Source organism: Motacilla alba, chromosome 7, assembly GCF_015832195.1.
Source record: "Motacilla alba alba isolate MOTALB_02 chromosome 7, Motacilla_alba_V1.0_pri, whole genome shotgun sequence".
NCBI classification, from domain to species: domain Eukaryota; kingdom Metazoa; phylum Chordata; class Aves; order Passeriformes; family Motacillidae; genus Motacilla; species Motacilla alba.
Window position 1 is genome coordinate 37,016,298 of NC_052022.1, and position 23,018 is coordinate 37,039,315.

At 44.3% G+C, this 23,018-nt stretch overlaps 1 protein-coding gene across 4 annotated transcripts in view; it reads left to right on the plus strand.

Annotated features, from left to right (window-relative positions):
* The window catches only part of TRPM8 (transient receptor potential cation channel subfamily M member 8), a 73,447-nt gene that overhangs the window by 18,514 nt on the left and 31,915 nt on the right, over positions 1-23,018 (plus strand). For 2 of the 4 annotated variants that reach the window (XM_038143470.1, XM_038143471.1), the window contains exons 1-3: positions 16,188-16,384; positions 21,301-21,405; positions 22,499-22,572. In XM_038143470.1, coding sequence (XP_037999398.1) covers positions 16,286-16,384; positions 21,301-21,405; positions 22,499-22,572 — 278 coding nt within the window. In that variant the 5' untranslated portion in view covers positions 16,188-16,285. Of the gene's footprint in view, positions 1-16,187; positions 16,385-21,288; positions 21,406-22,498; positions 22,573-23,018 lie in introns of those variants that run through there. The other 2 variants (XM_038143473.1, XM_038143472.1) reach the window with 2 other exon arrangements.

Below are 23,018 nucleotides of genomic sequence, written 5' to 3' on the forward strand. Positions count from 1 at the left end.
CTGATAAAGGGCAGCTGAAGGGAGTGGCCAGTGGAGCAAACTGAAAGCTGGCCAAATGACCAGAGGGTGCTGAACAGTGGCACAAAGTCCAGCTGCAGAGGAGGTGCTGCTAAGGTATCCAGAGGGTTGATTATATTCATTGTCATTAATTACCTGGCTGATGGGACACAGCATATCCTCTTTTTTCAATGAGACTTTACAGTTCTTGCTCTGATGTTTATTTTAATGCTGAAATAAACATCAACAAAAACCGTTGCCATGAGGTAATAGCTTCACTATAATGCTTCCCTGCTAGAATTGCATTATATTTAAAAGTTAGAGAACTAAAGCATAGAAACAACCTGAATATGGGATTAACATCTAATATTATACCCTCAAAATTACTGTTAAATTAATATATCAATCCAGCAAGAGTCTTTTGTTGTATTTACAAATCTGAGAAAGCTTTCATGGAGTTGAATAATACATTAAGAGTTTAAAGCAGCTCAAATGAAAATAAATCCAAATTACAATTAGCTTACAGTGCTCCCATCTGGATTCTCCCCTTACTTGTGGGACATCTAGTGGCAGAAAGGAGACTGGATCTTGGCAGACAAAATTACATTTAAAAACGTGATTCTTGCTTTTTAAAAGGACACAGAAACCTTTTTCTTGGCTATAGTTGGAGGCTGAAAGAATTGTGTGGGTTTTCTGTATTGATATTTAAAAACAGGTTTGGCTTTTAGTCACGAAAGCAGTTTGTGTGGGAGCAGCAGGGACAAACTGCAACTTGCTTTCCTTAGTGCTTCTCTGTTGAGAAACAGCTTCAAGAAAAGTTTTCCCTGATCAAGACTGATCCCTGTTCCAGCTCACCTCTCTCTGTTCCAGCTTCCCTGAGTCTCATTTATGACACCCAACTGCTCCTTCCAGAAGCTGTTCATACATTTTATTTCCCCCTGATGGTTTCTCTGTCCGGTACATCCCACTGTTGTACTGTACTGCACAGGTGTGGGGTTCTCCAGCAGACAGAGCAGAACTCAGCCTGGCTCTCTGGATTTGGAAATACAGCTGAGGAGGGGGGCAGGAAAAAAAGAAGTGTTGTGCTCAAACCTTGCTACACCTGCAGGATATTCAATGGATTCTGCTAGAAATATTTTGGAGGAAGAAGCTCAGGCTTTTATTGGGTATGGCCTGGAATGGAACAGCTCCCTTTTCCCTTCTGTGTTCCTCCTTCCAGGCCAGGGAGAGGTGCAGCACAGTCCAAATAATGGAAGAGCAAGAGGAGCTTTCTAAAAGGCAGCGGCCCTGGGCTCAGGGTGGCAGTGAGCTTGCACAACAAGAGGTTTCCTGGGTGTTGTTCTGCTGTCCCACTCCACTGGCTCTGTAAGAACAATTGTGCAAACAGTGGAATGTTCTTCCTTTTTCTCTTTTATTTTTTTCTCTGAACTTCTTTCCACTCTTCTTGGCAAAGTCCATGCAAACATTCTTTCTTGATGGAGCTTGAAGAACTAATGTGAACTTCTGTAACAGCCTTGGGTATTTCACAGCAGAATCAGATCAAGTAGAATATGTACCTGCCTTTAAATCTCTGCTCTAATGGCGTGGGGTTTATCACCCTTCTAGTACTTGGCCTGTTTGAGAGCTTTTTTTGTTTTCTCCTGATATCATCTGTAGCCTTAAGGGCACAGAATCCACTCAGAAAGCAAATTGATACTCCTCTGACCCTCAGTTTTGGGAGTTTGTGTAGCGGGGCCCTAATTGAAAGATTAGCTGAAATTTCGGAGCTCTCTCAGTACATTTCTGCACTTGAGAGTCTGAAGAAGGTCATGGCTCTGCCCCTTGCAATCAGCCAGGTAGCACCTGGGCTCTAGATGTTGGGTGACATCTGCAGAGAGGGTGGGGCACCTGGGAACCCAGTGCTGCTCTCTCATGACACAGCCCCACAAGCTCCAGCCTCGTTCCCTGTCCCCCTCAGCAGAATGGGGGACTAAATAAAGACCCCGAAGATTCCTTTTCTTTTTCTGGGCTGAGCATGGTGCAACACGGTGTGGGCTATCCCTTTGGTCAGCTGTGCTGGTTCTGAGGTGATCCAGCACCAGGTGGAGGTGGTCCAAGGTCCACTACTGATGCGAGGTGCCCTCAGCATGGGAGTAACATAACTGACCCCATGATTCAGAAGGCTGAACAAATGCTTTAAGCTATACTGTATTAGATTATATTACTACTATGATACTAATACCAAAACTATACTGAAGTAAAACCTGTGCCCTTTCCAGACAGTCATGACACGTGACCCAACTGGTCAATCAGTCCAAACAACCATCAGCAGAGTCCAATTAACAAAATCCCTTTCGGAAAACAATCTCCATAACACATTCCACGTGTGCCAAACAACAGGAGCAGCAAGTAGAGATAAGAGTTGTTTTCCTCCTTCTTTCTCTGAGCTTTCTTGCTACCTTCTCCAGGAGAAATCCTGGGAGAGACAATGTGAATACCACAGTCCTCTACTGGCACTGGTTGTAAAGTATGCAGGAACAAGGTGGGAGGGTCTGGAGCTGTGCCCATGTGAAGCCATCTCCACTGATATTCAAGGCTATTTGCCACCCAAAAGAAGCTGGAGCAGCAGTTAGGTCTATTCTTGTGGCTGTCTTCCAGTTCTGTAAGAGAGAACTTGGAAAAAGCAGTTGCAGGCCATGAGCAGAGGTTGTTTGAGGTGGAACAGAGGGAACAGCACTTGGAGAAGAGATGTGCCTGGAGGCAGCAGGCTTGCATGGAGCTTCCTTCCCACGGGCCAGGAAGGCTTCAGGAGTGAAGTCCAGTGGCTTTAAAGGCTTCCATCTGTTCCTCCAACACTCCGAGACATTTTGGAGAGACTCAGAATGCTGTGGAATCTGTTATCGCTAGGAATGCTGGGGTTGGAGAGGTGGTACCCTCCACTGTGGGCTAGGAGAGAGACTTCCCTGCAAACTCTTTATTCTCATTTTCCCTGCCTCCCTCATTGATCAGGTAGCACTTGCAGACCACACTTTGATAACATCTATTTTTTTCTCATCTCTCTGAATGTTTAGGATTAATTCAATTTTTAAACCAAAGAACAGTGTAGGCAGCCCCACCATGGATCTCTAACTTAATTCTTCCAAAGTTATGGCCCCTGACCTGACCCAGGTTCAGCCACATTGTCACAGGTTTTACACAGCTGAGCACTCTTGGGCTCCAGTCTTTACTGCTGTGCCCCTCTGAGCAATCCTTCTGTTGTCCAGTGTCCTGGCAGCCAGGAGCACCTGTAAATCTGCAAGTTGAGCTTTAAAATCATCCAAACCACGGTTGTGAAGCCTCGTTTGAAGATGAGCTCCTTAAATGTGTGTGTGTGTTTAGGGGAAAGTGTATGAATGCCATAAACACTGGATTTTGAGAGAAATCTTGAAATTACAGTAGTTTGTTCCATACCTGGAACCCAGGGTGAATCAGGTAAGTTGTTGTTGCACAACTCTGGCAACTGGTGGAGACAAAAGGAAAGGCTGAGAGAAATGGGATTGTTTAGCATGGAGAAGAGAAGGGCTCCAGGGTAACATAACTGACCCTTCCAGGTCCTGAAGGGAACCTACAGGAAAGATGGAGAGAGACTATTTACAAGGGGTTGGAGTGACAGGACAGGGGGAATGGCTTCCCACTGCAGGGCAGGGATGGATGGGATATTGGGAAGAAATTCTTCCCTGTGAGGGTACTGAGGCCCTGGCGCAGGGTGCCCAGAGAAGCTGTGGCTGCCCCTGGATCCCTGGAAGTGTCCAAGGCCAGGTTGGAGCAGCCTGGGCTAGTGGAAGGTGTCCCTGCCCATGGCAGAAAGGATTGGGATTAGATGAGTCTTAAGAACCCTTCCAACCCAAATCATTCTGGGATTTTGTGATCTACTCTGAGGCTGATGCATGCACTAGCCTGCTGAGCTCAAGGAATCTCTGGGACAGAGAACAGCAGGATTTACTGCAATAGCATTTGTTTATTTCTTTATTTTGGCTGTGACACTGGTGCTGTTGGGAGTCTGGTCAGTCTTACAGGACTGATCATGGGACAAGCCCATGAGCAGCCTTTGGGCTTGGGAAGGGTCCTGTCTGATCTTTCTGGCCCTGGAAATCCAAACTGCTATGAAGGGAACTGCCTGCCTCTCCGTTTCTGTTGGGATGTTTATTTTCACAGAATCACTTAAGTTGGAAAAGACCTCTGAGATGGAGCCCAGTTCCAGCATTCCTGCCAACTGAGCCTCATGCATAGGTACACTTGCTCCTGGTTTTCCTCTGTTACTCCTAAAGTTGTGACACTTGGACACATTAGAAAGGGAATTTCCAGGTGTGGCAGTGGGAAAGGCGGTAAGGTGAGTAACAGGATGTTCAGATGTTCAGCTGACTGCCGGGAAGGGAGCAGAGTGGCAGAGTACAGCATGGATTTGGGTAACAAAAAAGGTCATCAGAGTTCCTGCTGTGCCGAAAATTTGCTTTAGAGGTGGACTTGATTTGCAGATACCACGTTAAACTCACCTACTGTGTGATGGAAAATTACTGCCCTCACATTCTCCCTTTGTCCTGTTGTAATCCTAAATACTCAGAGAGATGTTTATCCATGCTGTTAATGTGTAGTAATGGGATTGCTATTTTAAAAATCGATACAAATCTCACACTAAAAAAGAAAGGCTTAAAGATTAGTCTGTCAAGAGCTGTCTTAATAGATCTGTCTGATATTTGAGACACTTTCCCCAAAAGTACTCTTTCAGTTTCAAATTACTTCTTAAATGTTGCTGCCTGCAGATTCCAGGCCAGCTAATACAAGTTGTCAGAGTGAAAACCTTTCTCTGCAGCTTCAGAGAAGCTGGAAATCATAAATGTTTTCATTCTTTTTTTTTCATTTGATCAAGAATGCGTTCCCTCCTAAATCAGTGAGCGGCGGTTTCAAAGACATTCTTTACTTTTGTGGTTTCAGCCATCTGGGAGGCTGGAGAAGCTGGAGAGGTGGGGATGATGGGGAGGTTCAGAACGGATCTTTCTAATACTGCCACTTGCAGTGTGTGAAAAGCTGAATGGTGCTGACTCGATTGAGACTCCTTTTTGAGATGCAAAAAATTGCTAGCAGATGGTATATGCAATTACAGTAAAATCTAGGTAATTGAAGCTGGCTTTAATATCCTTTTTCATATTTTAACAGTATTCCATACCCTTCTCATTTCCTTCCACAGCTCTGGCTGGAATGTCTCTGGTCCTCCCCTGTCAGTGTACTCACAGCCTTCCTCCTTCTGACTCCTACAGGCCTGTTAATTAGCAATAATTGCAGTTATTCATCAAGTTCAGGGCCATGTCTTTGTGGGCTGTGTGTCCTGGTGAGAGCCTGAGACCAAAAAACATTCCCAGTGCCAATAACTTGCAGACTTTGCAAATCTTTGGAGAGTTACTGCTGCTGTTGCTCTCTCCAAGACTTAGCACTGCCCTGAGAGGTCCAAGACTTTGCTTCAGGAGCAGCTTTGACTTCTCTGTATCTCAACATCTACTGCACCTTCCGCTCCCCAGCGGGGAGGAACAAGGAACTGGGACAATTACCCATGGAGCCCACAGCATCAGTGACAAGCAGGGGGATAAATGGAGCACATGGAGAGGTGACAGACATTCAGTGCTGCAGCTGGGTGGTTCTTCACTCCTTTGGAGGCTCTTTCTTAGACTGGGCAGGACTTCCTGCAGTGTATCTGGATGTTTTGTCCTTAATTCAGCATTTTGCAGAGAGTGGCTCAAAAGCTGTTCTTGCTGTCAGATCTAGGCTTTCCCAAATAACCTATAATCCCAGTTATTTTCTTTAAAATAATTCTTTAAAATAATTCACAGCACACAGCTCTTGCCATAAACTAAAGATTCCACAACCTCTTTGAGGTCCTCAAACTCTAATCAACATAGAACTGGATGTGCAAAATTTGTGTAGTGATGGTGAGAAAATCCCAAACCTGGGGTGTTTGGTGGTAAGTGCAGTGAAGCAGCAAAGAGGAGGTTTGGCTTCAGATGTCTGCAGGGAAACAAGAGGGAAACCTTGGAAAATTTGGCCATCTTTGAAAGATTTGCAATTGTAAAGAAAGGCCCATTGTGTTACCATTACTCTGATTCAGAAATAGTTATCTAAAATTAGTCTAGAACTGGTAAATGTCTCTTCCCTCCCAGGTAACAAATGGCAGGACCAGGGAAAAGGCCCTCAGGTTGCCCCAGGGAAGGTTCAGGTTGGATATTAGGAAAGATTTCTTCCTGAAAGGGTGGTCAGGCATTGGAACAGGTTGCCCAGGGAAGTGGTGGAGTCACCATCCCCATAAGTGTTCAAAACAATGCAGTCTTGCTGCTTAAAAACACCATTTGGTGCTGGGTTGATGGTTGGACTTGATGTTCTTCTTTTTTAACCTCAGTAAACACCCGTTTAAAATCTCTCTCTGCCTTAAAAAGCCCAGACAGCTTCAGCCTTGCCTCTTCTACAATTTAAACCATTTTTTGTGCTCACAAACTTGCTGTAGGGTTTGACATCCTGGCAGGTAACTTTAAATCTTCTTTATCTCTAGGCAAAGTCTGCCCTCGGGCACACCAAGGCCAAGCCTAAAGGCCTTAACCCTCGGTATTGTAAATAGGGTGCTTAATCTTGGCAAACTTTTGCTCATGTTTTGTAGGGTTTATTTATAGCCTGTTCCTTTGCACCACTTTTCCAAGGCTCCCCATTCCCATTAGTCTCCCACAGGCTGTTTTTCAGGGACACATAGCATTGCTGCCTCATGCTGATGTTACTGGAAGTGGTGCCCGAGGTGGCCGAGCAGCCCATCCATCAGCAGGACTGGCAGGGTCTGTTCCTAGTCAGTGTCTCCATGGTGGGTTTGTCAGGTCTGTGACTACATTTCTTTGTGGTTTCTCCCTTTTCCCCTTGGAATTCTCAGCTGACAGAGTCCCCAGTCAGATAACCTTGATGGAGTAAATATTCTCACACTCTCACCTGCCCTCATCAATTGAAGTGACTACTGTAGGGATGAAGATATTTGCTTTTTTTCAGCCCCTGTCTTGGTCACATTTTCCAGCTGATACTTTTTTCCACTGCTTTTTCCAGGCTGTGCTTCCAGCTGGGACTAAGGCTGGTGTCAGCACAGAACTCACAGCTACAGCACAGAATAAATAAAATACACTCAAACATCCTTGCTGTCCTTCGGAGGAAACTTCAGGGATTTTGGTCCTGGGATTTTGAGTGGTCTCTACCCTTGGAAACTTCAGGGATTTTGGTCCTGGGATTTTGAGTGGTCTCTACCCTTGTGAACAAAATGTTTTGGGCAAAGAAGTGAATGCTTTGCATCGCTCTTGTGCTAAGAATACTGGGAAAAAGGCAAGCAGAGGATCAAAACATGAGAGACTTTCACTGGGAAAAGTCCAGGCCTTATAGAAATGGATGTTCTGGAAGCAGGACTAAAGGGTTCTAGAGACATTTATGAGTCAATGGTACCTGTCCAGGCAGGGAGAGCAAGACAGGTGTTTGTGGTGCCCTTTGTGCAGCTGGCTGTGACTCCAGGGAGACTCTGGTTGGGTCAAAGTGATGCTCTGTGTCCTCCACTGCTGCATGTGAAATCTGGGGGGTCTCTCAGAAGCAGAAACTCTCCAGAAGTTGAACTCCAGACAAGTCATGCACTTCCCCTTTGTGCCTGACCTTGGGCTCGTGCTGTTCTTACCCTCAAAGTCAACCAAAGCCTCCCCAGACACCGAGCTCCTTGTGGGCTTGGGAAAGCAATGAAATGTGTAAGTGAGTGGATCAAATTCATGGTTTACTCTAAATCACTTGTCTTTCATTTTAATGCTGTGTGATGGACATAAAATCAAGTTGATAAACTACCCCTTATAAAGAATGCACCGCTCGGTGTTTTTAAGCACATAGGCTTGACAGCAGCAGCTGATTAATAATTAATTAAAATAATGGTCAGGGAAAGAAATACAACTTTGCCAATCTATAATTACTTGGATGCTTCTTCATACATTTTCCATGAGAGTCTTTTCCTTGTAAGACTCTGATAAAGTATATTTAGTGTTTGTTTGCTTTCAACTATGGTTTTCAGCGGATATTGACTGAAACAGCATCTTAATCAGTCTGACCTCAGCCTCCAGGGGATTTTTTTCCATTGACTCTATCTCTTCCTCCTTGCCTCTCCCTGTGTGCTGAAATTCTTGTCAGAGCTGCTAACTCTGTTACCTTTAGTGCTTCCTTTTTAAAGACTCTTTAGCTCAAAACTTTTCCTGCACATTTCCATCTTGGGGTGGAGGGGGACAGCCAGTTCTTGCTTGCTGTGACCCGAGCTAAATTTCTTGGAAGCAGTTTCCTCCCATCCTCCTACTTTTCTCAAACTGATTTTCCAGCAGCAGCTGTGCTGAGGACAAATTATTAAGTAATGCAAAGCATTTTAGAGCCTTCAAGGAGTGGGGTCTTCTGTGTGAAGACCACTTAAAATGGGTAATTCAGCTGGGGTTTCCTACCTCAAACCTGGAGTGTGGCTGGTTTACTTTTTGCCTGTGAATTTGGCAAGGGTTCTTGTGTTGTTTTCATTTCTGAATTCTCTGACACTTTGTTTTTCATTGCTTCCTATTTCAGCAAGTTCAACTGAATCCAGCTCTTTCATTTCAAAACTCAAAGGTGTCCTTGGCCTCCCATTCCCTTGCTGTTTTTAGAAAGCAGCTTGTTCAGAGTGATCTGGGGTGAATGTCACAGCTCACTTGATTTCCAAGCACACTTTCCAGCTGAACGTTTCTCCTGGCACTGTCTTAATGTTATCTCCATGGGATTGGTGATGCACTATCTCTGTCCCTATTTCTTCTGTGGCAGCAGGAAAACAGAAACCAACGGGACTTGTACAGGTTATCTCTCAGCCTGGTCAGGGATTGGGAACAGGCAGCATATTCCTGAAAGCTGAAGGGTTTTGCCATAGCTTAGCTAGAGGTTTGTTAATGCCTGACTGCATGTTTTTGGTCCCCTCCCAGGTAAATCCTGTCCTGGGTGAATAAAATGTCCTGGAATCTTCCTGATTGGAAAGTACCGTAAATATCATCTAGTTCCAACCCCAATGCCCTAGGAGAGCTTGAGATGGAAATGTGCTTGTGGGATCTTCATTGTATCTGCAACTTCCTGATGTGGAAATGTGGAGAGAAAATGGATCCAGGAGTGCCTGAGGTGTGCAGGAATGGGGCACTGGACACAAGCTGGAGCAAAGGAGTAAGTAGGAGAGCAGCCTGGGATAGTGGAATGTTGGAACCCTGGACACTGAGAATTTTAGACTTTCTGTGTTGAAAGGGACAGACCCTCAAGAGAACACTGCATTTGACCTGAGGCTGTGGAGAAGGCTTCCAAAATGGAATGGTAGAACTGGGATTGTGGGTGTGGAGTTTGAATAGAAGTGTGTGATATCACAGGGTGGAACACTTAGAGTTTAAGGTTTTAGAATATAGTAATATACATAAAGCAAGATGGAGGTTTTAGGGTGGAGGCTGGTCCTTCTTCTTCACCTTCTTCTCCAGGGGTTTGGGTGGTTTTGTGTAATTGGATAAAAAATCCTCATTGCAGGCACGGGTGGGTCGTTATTGGGTTAAAAGTGAAAGTAATTTAGGTGTCATTTCTTAATTGGATTTTTTTTTTTCCCTTAAAAGACCTTGTAGAGATAGATACTGGGCCATTTTGTAGCTTGTTGGTGAAATGCTGTGGAACTCACAACTTGTAAGACATTGATGTAGATAAGAATGAATAAACATCTGAGTCCAAACACAAAAGAGCATCTCGAGCGCTTTCAATCCCGACCCTGACCCAGGCAGAAAAAGAAGAAAGAAACACGACAGTGGAAGATGTCCCTGCTCAGGGCAGGGGCTTGGAATGAGACTGACTTTAAGGTCCCTTCCAACCTAAACCATTCTGGCATTTTCTTGTCGTAGAAAAAAAATCCACCTGAGGATGTTCAAGTTTTGTATTTGCAGGGAATGTCCTGACGAAGGCAGGAATGATGAATCTGACTCCATGTTCTCAGAAGGCTATTATATTATATTATAGAATATTATATTATAGAATATTATACTACACTAATTAAAGAATACAGAAAGGACACTTACACAATGCTAAAAAGCTAATAATGAAAACTCGTGACTCTCTCCAGAGTCCCCACACAGCTTGGCCCTGATTGGCCAAAGAGCCAAAACAGCTCACAGCAGAATGCAGTGAAACAATCACCTGTGGGTGAACAATCCCCAAACACATTCCACAGGAGCACAACACAGGAGAAGCAAATGAGATAAGAATTGTTTTCCTTTTCCCTGAGGCTCCTCAGCTTCCCAGGAGAAAAATCCTGGGCAAAGGGATTTTTCAGAGAATGTGAATGCCACATTCAAGCACTAGAAAAGACTCTGGAGAGATTGTGGGATTCCTGTTCCTTGAGCTCTTGAGTCACGTGTAGTTTAGTTCTGACTTATCTGGACCTCTAGAGGTACCTTCCCACTTACTCTGAAAACTCTGATTTCCATGGGTTAAAGGCATTTTTCCCAAGGTATCTTTGGATATCTGATTAAGTGTAGTTTTTTGGGGTGGGATAATCTGTTGCCTGCTGCTGACACCCACCATTATCCACACAGTGGTATGAGACTGGAATGGATGTGCAAGGTTTGCATGTTACACACAGCTCCCAGAGAATGGAGACTGAAATAGTCCCAAGCATATGTTAATTTTCACTGAATATCAGATGAATTTGACAGCGTGTTTTAGTCATATGGCTCTGTGGAAACAGATGTACTTCTTCACTGGAGGAGTTTCTGTGGATTAAATGAACATTTGAGAGCTTTTTCTTTGGTGTCACCACTTGTCTTTGTGCTGTCTGGCTTTGATTTCTGTATGTGATCTCAGTGCATGCAAAACAGGCACAAGAAATTATGCATAAACTCTTAAAACAGAAAGATTATATCATTTAGTTGAATTCTGAACTTTACAGCAGTGAGTGACAGCAGTTATTACTGAGGATAATACTCTGAATCTTGCAACAATATTACCATGAGCCTTGAAAAGTTAATGAACTTGGTATTTTCCTTAAATATTCTAGCCATATTCAAATGCACTTGATTATTGAAATGTGTCCCTCCTTTTCAAGAAGGTGGTTTTCATGAAGTTTTGATGCAAAAGTGAAAAGGACTTCATTTATTTATTGCCTTTAATTTGAAGTTTTTTTAGGTCTGAAAGTTTTTGTTGCTGAGACTTCCCTGCGATTGTCATCAATTGAAATATTCTGGATTAATGCCCATTTTTATTTTAATCCTGGCTAAATTTTAAGAAATCCATGGAGCTGTAGCTAAGATCTGAGCCTACTGCATTGGAACTGGGGGAAGTGAGTCTCCAGTTGACTACTGTGTTGATTAGAGCCTCCTTATTGCTTTTTCTTTGGGATTTGGGTGCTTCTTTAGCTCATCTCAAGCATTCATCTCCTCTCCTCACCTCTCCTCATTTTTAAAGCTTGATGAACACTTTCTCAGAACATTTCCATCAAATAAAGTGCATAAAAGCCCGAGGTGCACAATTTCTAGTCACTCAACACTGATAAGCTGAAAATTACATAATTCTTTCTGGTGGATTTATTTTTTTTTCTTATTTTTAGGGCTTTTACAGAAAGAATCTGCCAGTGTTCTGTTCCTACCTATTAATATTTCACACCAAAATGCACTTTCAGAGCTTTCTGGGCTGACATGCACATCGGAATGATTTCATTGTTCTTCAAATGCAATGCACTCTCACACTGAAAGGAAATACAAGTGTCTGCATTTAGGAATGTAAATTGTGAAAAAGGGTTTTAAATGCTTGTGGACAGCAGGATGGGTGATGAGGGAGGGCAGGACCACAGCTCTCTGCTTTGTTGTATCCCCATTTTCAACCTTCCACAGCATTAGGTCTTTATCTCTGCAGGGTCACACTTAAATTTTCCAGGAGACTTTTGTCTTTCAGCGAGACTAGCTTGACACTCAGACTAGTCAGAAGTGCTTCTAATAGATTTAAATTCCATTAAAAATCCCTTTTTGAGCAGTTCCAACATCACTAATTGCCAAAATATTGCCATTTTGCACCAGCTTGTGTTCTCTTTTCTCTTTGGTGTGTCCTTTAGCGTGTCATTGCAGGCTTGATGGAATGTTCTGTTACATCCTTAGGTAAATGGCTAAAAACTGCTTTCAGTAATTAATATTAAATTAAAAATCCCTGTGACTTGAGCAGCCAGATGGAAATATGCCATTCCACAATATCTGCCATTCAAAAGTAAGAGTCACTGGAGCTGGGATCTTCTATGAAACTTGGTTTGTGCCCAGCAGTGCACCTGCCTTCCTGAATGCAGAAGAAAGGAGGAACCAGAACTTGGGCAGCTGTCACCACAGGAAAATGCTCTTCAGGCTTCTCCAAGATTTTTAAAGACCCAAACCCCAAAGAAGTTGTGATGTCTGTGCTTGTTGCAGTTGAGACAGTCATAGTTGAAATGGAGACAATGCAAAACAACACACTCCATTTTCAGAAGGCTTCAAACCCCTCTTTTATTTTAGTATGTATGCTTTTTATACATTCCTATAAAGCTCATAAGCTTTACTCATTGGTTAGAAGAGATAAACAAAGTGCTTATTGGAATAGGCAGTTGCAGGTTTCTCTTATTTATTCTCTTATTTATCCTTCTTTTTTTCTCGGTTTCTATGTCAGCGACCTTGGTAGGGAATTCTTTCAGGGGTAGACATGGATCCTCTTCTCAGACTTCTCCCTGGCTCACAGAAGTCTCTGTAAAACCTCTTCCACATGGCTTTTGTTGCCAAATTGGTATGTAACAGGAGTTATCCCACCTCTGCTTTGGGTAGGGCTCCAGTCCAGTTTGAAGAACTTGTTTCTTGCACTGAAGAAGACCTTCTGTGGCTCCTCATTTTACTGTGCCATCTTATAACCCAAAATTTGGACACCAAATTGCCTGTATTAGTATGGCAGATAATTCTCTGTATTTCTCCTCAGGTTTGTTGTGCTCGTTATGTTCAAGATGCCTCAGAGGATGAGAAGTGCTCACATGTTATCTTACAGATCCCATTTAGGTTATGAATCCAAAATCCCAACATGAAGAGAGCGAGGAGCCACACACCAGCTATTATCCCTGTTCAAGGTGGGCTTCTGCAGCTTGGATAAAAAGGGGAGAAGTGGATTTTTGTACAAGCAATAAAGGGGTGCAGAAGGCAGGTCATGCACAGCAGATGAAATTCTGTGTGCAGCTGCATCAGTGCCAGTTTCCTGCTCAGAAACAGGAGCGGTGTTAACAGCTTGCAGCCAAAGCAAGGGAAATCCAGAGGGATTTTGGGGATAGAAATGTTCTTTGTGAATCTCCATGTAACGCTTTGTTTGAGCTGCTGTAATTAGTAAGTACCCTGGCTGTTCTACGACAGTGTTTGACATTTTGTTCTCTCTGGCAATCCATGGGGAGAGCTGAGATGAGGGAATGTTCATGATTAGCACTCAACAGAGTAAGTATTAGGTTTTTTGCCTTTTTGATCCTTCATACTTTCAACTGTTGGATTCTGTGGAGCCTAAGCTTTGAAACTCCACACAGAAACCTCCAGTAAGACATTGCCTTGCAGCAGTGGGATAATAATTAAAGAATCCCAGAATGGTGTGGGTTGGAAGAGACCTTAAAGCCCATCTTCCACCCTCTGCCATGGGCAGGGCCTCCCTCCACTAGACCAGGTTGTTACAACACGTGCTCAAAGCTCAGCCAAAAAACCCTTGCTCCTAAAAAGAGATTTCAGGACCAGTAATGGTGATCTCAGTGCTGTCAGCCAAGGATGGTCTCCCTGGCATTAAAAATGTTGCTTGGTGTGGTGAACTGGGACTAACTTTTAAAAAGACACACAACACCCCCCCATCCCCCAAAATAAGCTCTACAGGAGAGTTAATATATATTACACAGGGATATAGGGATAGGACAAGGGGAAGTGGTTTTAAAATGAGAGAAGAGAGATTTAGATGAGATGATTGCAAGAAATTCTTCCCTGTGAGGGTGCTGAGGCCCTGGCACAGGATGCCCAGAGCAGCTGTGGCTGCCCCTAGATCCCTGGCAGTGTCCCAGGCCAGGGGGCTTGGAGCACCCTGGCCTCGTGGAAGGTGTCCCTGCCCAGGGCAGGGGTGGGATGGGCTGGGCTCTTAGGTCCCTCCCAACCCAAACCACTCTGGGATTCTGTGATGTCACTTGATTTCACGGGTAGTTGTCAATTCTGCTCTCACCCATAAAAAGCCCCTCTCAAGCTTCACAGGTTCTGGGAAGAGAGTGATTTCCTGCCAGCCGCTGAATTAAATCCCATTGTACCTATTTTTGTGCACAGTGGGGGCTGCAGGGCTCAAATCCCTGTAGCTCTTCAGGCACCGTTTTCCTTAAAGCTGCTCTCTGGCTTTATACTCCATTTTAAACAATCACAAGGCTTATTCAGATGCAGAAGAAGCTTTTTTTCTTCACAGTCTCTTCACTGCTCTCGATACAATGGAAAATATTTTTGTACCTATGTGAATTCCCACTTCTTAGTAATACAAGCACTTGCTGCATTTTGATTGCTGCAGAGACGACAAGGGTTCTGATGCTGAGGATGTAAGCTTTCGCTTGTTCACCAGAAAGACACAGAGCTCTTTGGCCAGGATCCATAACAACACCTTTTGGTTGTTCACAAATAGCTCTGTCTGATCCAAACCCAGAGTTACATAACTTCTGTGAATTGCGAGAGATAGGACGTGCTGTGCAGTTTGGCAAGTTCTCACTGAAATCTCTGCTGGAGTCAGCCCTGATTTTGCTGGAACACAGCAAATATTAACATATTCCTGTAGATTTGGAGTACCTGTATGTGTATTCTCAAAACAAGAATGCAGGAATGCTGGAAAGTGTGAATTATTGCCCACGGAGGTACTCCTGTCTTTGGGAAATATTGATTATCTTTACCCTAAAAACTTTCAGAGAGCATTTTTGACTTAAGTTTGGGATACCAGATTTCTTACTTGAGAACCATAAAGTGGCCCCAAAAATCTGTCTCTTTTCCAGGTTGGCTCTGCCTAAGAGGACCAGGCAGAAGGGTTTGTTCCTCAACTGTGCCCTAACATTTTTAAAGGAATAACTGAGCTCTCCATTTATGTACTGAGTAGTTATTTTTCTTGAGAGCTGCCAGCCAGGCAGGTTTCACAGGGCAGTGATTAAGGGACTATCTGCAGGTATGGACCATAGATTTGTGTTCAGGGATGTTGCTGCATGACCACAGTGCTGCTGACCATGAAAATTCTGCTTTAGAGAAACAGTGTGCCAAGCTGCAAGTCCTTGATACCTGTTTTCTTTATGTTCCTTAGGAGCAGTGGATCACTGATGTGTTCTGTCTTTCTGAACACACGCGTTTTAGGGATGCTGCCAAGTGGGATGAAGCCCCTAAGTGATAATTGATGAAAATGCAGATGTGTATATGCCAAGGTAATGTGAGATTTGAGACAAATAAACCCACCTTCCATCACAGAAGGAAAGATGACTCTGAGACTTAAAATCCTGCAATGATTTATGTTTGAAGGGACCTCAAAGCTCAAATTTTCCACCCCCTTCCATGGGCAGGAACCCTTCCACTAGACCAGGCTGCTCCAAGCCCCATCCAGCCTGGCCTAAGCTGGTCCAAAGTGGGTGATGAAAGGCAGCAGAAGGTTCTCCAGCAGCGAATGGGTAGCACTGCTTTCTGCAAGGGAGGTGGCCTGGGAGCAATCCATCTCTCCATGGAGTCACTGAATATCACAGCAATAGAAATTGCTTTCACCTGAGTGAAAAGGTTTAAGTCCAAGGCAGGAGGAAACCAGATTACTCCATGCTAAGTGTCAAACAAAAAATTAAGGAACTGAGTCTGATTTTTTTGAGTAAAAACACGTCTAAAATCCTCTATTGCACTCAACATCGCTTCAACAACCTTGTAGTAAATTAGATTAATAGGTGTTGATTTTACAGCTGCTTCATTATCTTCTGCTACATTAAAATCTAATTATTTATTCCCACAAGCATTTTCTTTTACTCCTGGCTGTTTACTGTTGCTGTTGGTGCCGCAAAGGAGCTGCGGTATTACCTGTTCCTGCAGCCCTTGGGCAGCAGCAGGTGGGACAGCAAACATCTCTGTCACAAATAACCTGCAGCTGCCATTCCTGCACCCTGCTGCAATTAAGCCCTCATTAGGAACTGGTGATTAACTCTGCTGCTCCTGGCCACGATCCCTCCCTCCCTTAAAAGGAACGCATGACACAGATAAAGGTGGGGCTTTGCCGAGTATTTCAGAGCCTTCCTCTTGGAGTCATGATTGCAGAAGGAGTTCTGGGGCACGTTCTGGAGACTGTGGTAAGTCTGTGCTCCTGATTAAATGTGGGGGGTTTTTTTGGGTTTGGTTTTTTTTTTTTTTTTTTTTTCTTCTGTCCTTAAGTGAATACACTTTGAATTTGCTGAAGTTGTGCGAGTGGGTGCAGCTGAAGTTCTGCTGCTGGAGAGGTTTCACGTAAAGCCAATATCGGGAATTGTTAATGCAAACAGTGGCTAAGTGTATCTGGGAGCTTCCTGAGAATGGAGCTGGTCTGGCTTTTTCAATTGCAGGCAAGTTTCTAGAAGCCCCTTAATTCGTCTCTTTAGAAGTAGATATTTTTTGTCCTTTTTTTTTTCTCTTTTTTAAAGTCACCTCAGGCTGAGGATTTCCTTGGATATGCTCCTTGAATTGCCGTGGAAGTTACAGTCTTACACTTTAGAGGATTATTTTGGAGTTTATCCAATGCTTATTATTCTCAATGTTGTTTTAAGAAAGTTACGCTTTGATGCGTTGAATATCTTATATATTTAATTTAATGAGTTGGAAATATGTTAGCAAGAGAATAGTTTGCCTGTTCCGTGGACTGCAGCTGTGTGGCATATTCAAAAATATGTATAATTGCTGTCTTATCTCCGACACTCAGGGGGTTAATGAGCGTGGCTCACTGGTATCAGCTAAACAGTGTGCTATCAATGAGGCTTTTCAGAATTTAAAATGAAATACTAGGTTTTCAGGGGGACTCTTTGCACTCTCGCTAACTTTTTTCAGTTTGTTTGTTCGTTCTTATAAATTATTTAGAAAAGCAGCAAGGCAAACTTGAAATCCTGTAGTGTTTGGAATTAATAATTTAGTGCCCTTGTTTCCTTTTAATCTCCTTTCTGTGCAGTTATGTCCATAGTCACTTTTCTGGTGTTAAATTTTATTAAGCAAATCAACAATGAAAGTAAAGCTGTCAATAAATAAGTTGTGTAGATCCAGACCTAAACATAATTTCCCTCTGTGGGGCTTTTATCTTGAATTACAGCTTTAAAACCATCTTTACACTGAACATTAATCATATAAAATATTAAGAATGGCTTTCTGGGTTATTAGGACATACGTCTCCCAGTGCAGAGTTGCCTGTGTCCTTAAACCTCAGGTTTCCATCCTTACCAGCTTCCAAGTTTCAGTTTCATGGAGTTTCTTGCTGCCTGTGACTGTCAAAGTGTTTCTCATGTCTCTGTGATGTGTGAGCCCCTCTGTATTTTGTGTACAGCTTCCCCCTTTTCCTTACCATCCTATTTGACAAGCCCGCCCCGTCAGAGATTACGTCTTTGGAGTGAATATTCCCACATTATCGATTACTGACCACCTTTGGGTCCCTTATTCTCTCTCGGTCAGGTTTTCCTCCTCAGTCACTTTTGGCTCATTGATGAGGAGATCACACAACAAAGGGGTTCGGAGTAAAGGGGGTGGTAGCTGTTAAAAATGTCATAAATAAGAAGCTTGACTAGGCCAATATTCAAACAGCAATCAATTTATTAATTAATGTGGTAAAGTATGAGCAAAACAGCGCTGGGTACAGGGGGGGAAGTTTTCCCTCCAGCTGCACACCGATGGTTGGGGCGTACAGATATTTATAGGGGTGCACATAAGCTTTTTTCAGCAGTTTCTATTCCCAATTTTTACGTCACAATTCTATACACTATTGTGAGTTAGTTTTTCTCAGGATGTACCCCAGAAAGGAGTATCCCCAGATGGTGGGGTCCGACTTCGAAAGAAGAAAGAGGCCTCCCAGCTGGTGCGGTCCAGACTCCAGATGTGGGCCCACCTTTTAATTGCAAAGACTGTAAATCTCATAACAGTGATGTCCAGCTTCCCTTGGTCAAAGCTATCAATCCTTGGGTTGAGGTTCATCTTCCTTTCTCAAGCTGCTTTTTACTGTTTTGCTAAAGTGTTGAGATAAGCATGTTTCCTTTACATATATTCTAAACTTATATTTTCAAAGCTCCTTACTACAAGCAATATTCTAAAATTATACTTCAAAAGGTTATTATTGCAAAGCTGTTTAATGCTTAGCTACATGCAAAAAGTTCCTGTCCAGCAGCAACATCCTTAAAGCTTTAATTCAGATGCTATAAAAGTTATTTGCAAACAAAGGATAAGTTCAAAGGCCTTCTTCCATGCTTTACTCTCTCAGTTATTTTTTTGGAATTCATCCTTTAATTGTCCCATGATCAGTTTCCACACATATCACAATCACAAGTACACACGCTGCCTGTGTGTACCTGACACGAAACACAGCTTTGTATCTCACAAAAACGCGACCAGACTCCCAGTACTAAAGCGATTTCAGCATTTGTTGTAATAAAAAGAAAGGTTTAAAGCAAGGGGGCCGAGCAGGAGCGTTCCCGTGGAGGATGCTGCAGTGCTGGGGCTCCTTCAGCAGTGCTGTCCCCGATGTTCCAGGTGGAGCGGCACAGCTTCTGTGGTCAGCATCCCCTTTTTATCCTGTTTTTTGTCCCTTCGGGTCGGTTTCTTTTTGGATCCTTCATGTGCATGAAGGTTTAAGGCGCTCGATTGGCCTGTCTGCCCAGGCTGGCTCGTTTCGCTTGGGGGGTGCTGCGCTTTACTGAGGTGTGTTATGGTGCGGCGAGTACCGCATTCCTTATAACAGCCCTTTCAAAATATAACAACCAAGCTAACGGTACATGCTTAACAATTATCAACTATTTTACAACAGTTTCTAACCTGTTTTTAACAATAGTTATTGCACCTCTGGGCTGAGGATCCCAAATCGCTGTGGTGGGGGCTCTGTGGAAGGTGACTCCTCCACGGGCAGCCCCTTCCTTCTGGTGCCTGCCAAGCCTTTCAGGGGTTAAATTTATCCCGGTATCCACCCTGAGCCTCCCTGGCCCAGTCTGAGGCCGTTCCCTCTCCTCCTGTCCCTGTTCCCGGGAGCACAGCCTGACTCCCCCCTGGCTGTCCCCTCCTGGCAGGAGCTGTGCAGAGCCACAAGGGCCCCCCTGAGCCTCCTTTTCTCCAGGCTGAGCCCCTTCCCAGCTCCCTCAGCCCCTCCTGGGGCTCCATTCCCTGCCCTGGACACGCTCCAGCCCCTCAGTGTCCCTCTGGCCGGAGGGCCCGGGGCTGGACACGGCCCTGGATGGAGGGGCCTCAGCAGGGCCAGCCCTGGGGACAGTCCCTGCCCTGGGCTGTGTCACAGCCCGGGGCCATCGGCCTCCTGCCCACCTGGGCTCGTGTTCAGCCCCGTCCCCAACACCGCCGGGGCCTTTTCCAGCTGCCCGGCTCTTCTTCCCGAGCCTGCGGTGTCCCGTGGGGTCACAAGGAGCTGGCCCTTGGCCCTGCTGACCCTCGGCCCATGGATGCCTCTGCAGAGCCTTCCTGCCCTCCAGCAGATCCACATCCCCCAGCTGTGTGTCTGCAGCCTCCTGAGGGTGCCCTCCATCCCCTCATGCAGATCCCTGATGAAGATAAAAATACTGAACAGAGCTGGGCCCCCCCAGTACTGAGCCCTGGGGAACCCCACTGGTGACCAGTCCCAGCTGGATTTAATTCTGTTCCCTCCTTTCTGGGCCCAGCCTTCCAGCTATTCGCGTTCCAGCCTTTTTTTTTTTTTTCTCTTCCTTTTCTTGGTTTCTATGCAGGAGCTTGGAAGGAGGAAGAGGGCTTTTTTTTCTGTGCTCTTCCTTCACTGATAAGTGAGTAAGTGATAAAGTGGCACAGATCCCCGGGCATGCTGCAGAATTTGGGGGAAGTAGTTGAGGGCTTCTGCCAGGCACAGTAAACAACACTGAGTCAATCATGCTCCCCCTCAACACGAAATGTTTTTCAAAGGATTTTTAAAATAATTATAACACATAAATATATTGTGTCTTTATGGAAAGTTGCCATTTCTTGATGCTTTGGGGGCTTGCTCACATCACATTCCATCAATTCTGTTTACTGAAGCTGCAGCTTCCCACTGCCTGTGCCATTCCCGCTGTGTTGAGTGCCCCAAGGAAATTTTTCCACGCTTGCTGGTTCTTGGCTCTCAGGAGTTCTGTATTTACAGGGTGATGCTTCAGTGATGCTGTGCCTGGGAGGGGTGCTTTGTGTGCCCTGCAGTGGCAGTGTTAACCCAGAGGCCAACCCAGAGCATGCAGGCAGGGAGAAGGCAGGAGAGAAAATAGTCGTGGAAGCACAAGTAGGCTCTGAGCTCCCCATGTTCACTGGCTGACAGCTTTTCTTCCAGGAAAAGGCCTTTTCCAATATTATTCACGGGGTAGCGTGAAGGGGATTGAAATATTTGTGTTAGAATGATTTTGTTCTGTGCTTTGCTGCAAGTGCAGTGATGCTCCTTCAAAGGCAATGACTTCAACACAGGGATCTGCTTTGGAGGGCAGTTGAAATGTGTTTGCCTGTACAGGTCACTTCCTACATTTTGGATCCAATATCCTTTAAATCCACTTGCCCTTCGGTGTGCACGTGTTGACTGTCCTTGTTCCAGGAGTGGCATCAGTGAGGGGTGCTGCTGCTCTAAGCTCCTGGGGTCCTGCTGGGCCAACTGCTTTAACTCTGCACTTTCTCCTCTGTGCCTGAAGTGTTTCTTCTTAATATCCCCTTTAATTTGCAAATACATTGGAATTAGGATTGCTCTTATATATATATAAGCCTGAGCTTTCTTATCAGAGACAAAAGAGTTAAAATATGGGAATAAACTGAATGAGATGGCGCTTAAGGTATGTTCCTTTGTCAAAAGATGTTGACTTGGAGTTCTTTTGGAGAGGGGAAAGATAAAAGAAAGTCTCTTTGTGGTATGAAAGAAATTCAGAAAAAAATATCTTCTGTTTAGTTTCACACTTTAGGAATAATCTCCTTCCTAATTCCTTATGCTCGATTCAAATAATTTCTTCCTTGCCTTGCTAGGGTGCAAAGTGCCTGGTTCTCCTCCATTTCCCCCTCTACCATGCTTTTCCAGGTTTCCATGGGCAGCATGAGACACCGAAGAAATGGCAATTTTGAGAGTTCCAGGCTGCTCTATTCCAGCATGTCTCGCAGCATAGACGTGGCTTGCAGCGATGCTGTGAGTACCTGCTCCGTGCTGGTGTCTCGGGAGGGGCGCCCGGTGGTGGATTCCGTCAGGTCGGGAGCAGGATGATGATGGGTTTGTCCCTTTCCCCTTTATGGAGACACTTTGCTAACCAGTCACCTTCAAGCAGCAGCTGACACGATGAAACCCTCGGGGTGTATGGCCTTCCTTTTGAGCCCTGTAGCTCTTTATTGTGCTTTCTTCATCACTTCTGGTTTGTGGCAAGAGACAAATTTGTGTAAAGAACCACCCCAAGCTCTTCTGGAGGCTTCGTGGCCAAGGCAGCCAACATATGGTTATGTTAAACATCCTTTCATGCCTGAAAGATTGCTGATTCCAGCTACTGTGTGGCAGATTCCCTGCTCCGGATGGGTTTGCAGAAGGCCTTAATGGCAGATTCTCAGGACTTTAGCAAGTGCTTCCCCCTCTCCTTTTATTTTTTTTTTTTTTGGCCTTGCACGGTTGTGACTTTTACTGGTTGAATGTGTTTTCTTCCATTTTCCTTGTTTTGGATATAATGCTTGGAATAACTTTTTCTACCTGCTGTTTAACCACAAGTGTTGTGCAAACTAAACTATGGCTGCCTGTCTTCCCTTTGTGTCCCAGGTGAAATCTTGCCCTGCAAATCTAAGCTGTACCCAAAAGCCAACAAAAAAACCCCAACACTTCATCAGCAAGAGAATTTCTCTTTGCTTTCTTAGCTCACAGAGGCAGATTAGGGATGAATTTGCATCCCCCGAGTGTGAAAGCTTCTCCAGGGAGTTTCAAGGTTAATAGCAGAGTTAATGGTTAAACAAGCTGGAGAAACTTCGCATTCCACTGAGCTCCCATAGAGGAGGACTTGAAGTTGTTCTGGACTCCTGCTGGGGTCTTTGTGTGCTGAATTAAAACAGCCCCTATTCTAAAGAACGTTCCAGTGTTCTCTTTTTAATCTATATATATATTATTTTTGGTTTTTTACCATTGGGAAGAATGTTTGCCATTGTGTTTTTAGCAGTATCTTTGTGTTCACACTGACTGTGCTGTTACTGAGGTCTCTTCTGTTTCGTGAGTTATCAGAAATAAACTTCCAAAATTTATTTTCCAGGATTTGGCCAACTTCATCCAAGAAAACTTTAAGAAGAGAGAATGTGTCTTTTTTACCAAAGACACCAAGTCCATGTAAGGAGATACTTTTCTCTTGTTTTTCAAGAATGGGGGGCTGGTACATGAGGGTATTTCCATCTGCAAAGGCAGGGAGAAAAGGGGTTTGGGGTTTTTTTGTTCAGAGTCTGGATCTAGCAGTTCAGTCTTACCTCAGTCCCCTTGTTTGAGTTACTCCACAAGTAACTTGATGCAAAACTAGGGATCTCCTCTTCCAGCAGCTCTGTCACAGGGTTTAATACCAAATTCCCTATTTAAAGCATAACTGGGGCAATAGGATGCTTGAAGGATGCAGCACTGATACTGGTGTATGACAAGGTGCATGCATCAGAGGTTTGCATAATTTGAATTTTTCCTTTTAAACCCAAATCACAAATTTCATGCACAAAGCTTACACAGGCACTAGATTTTCTTCAGGCTGATGTTCTCTTAAGACAGGGTATTAAACTGGCTCCATTTTCAGG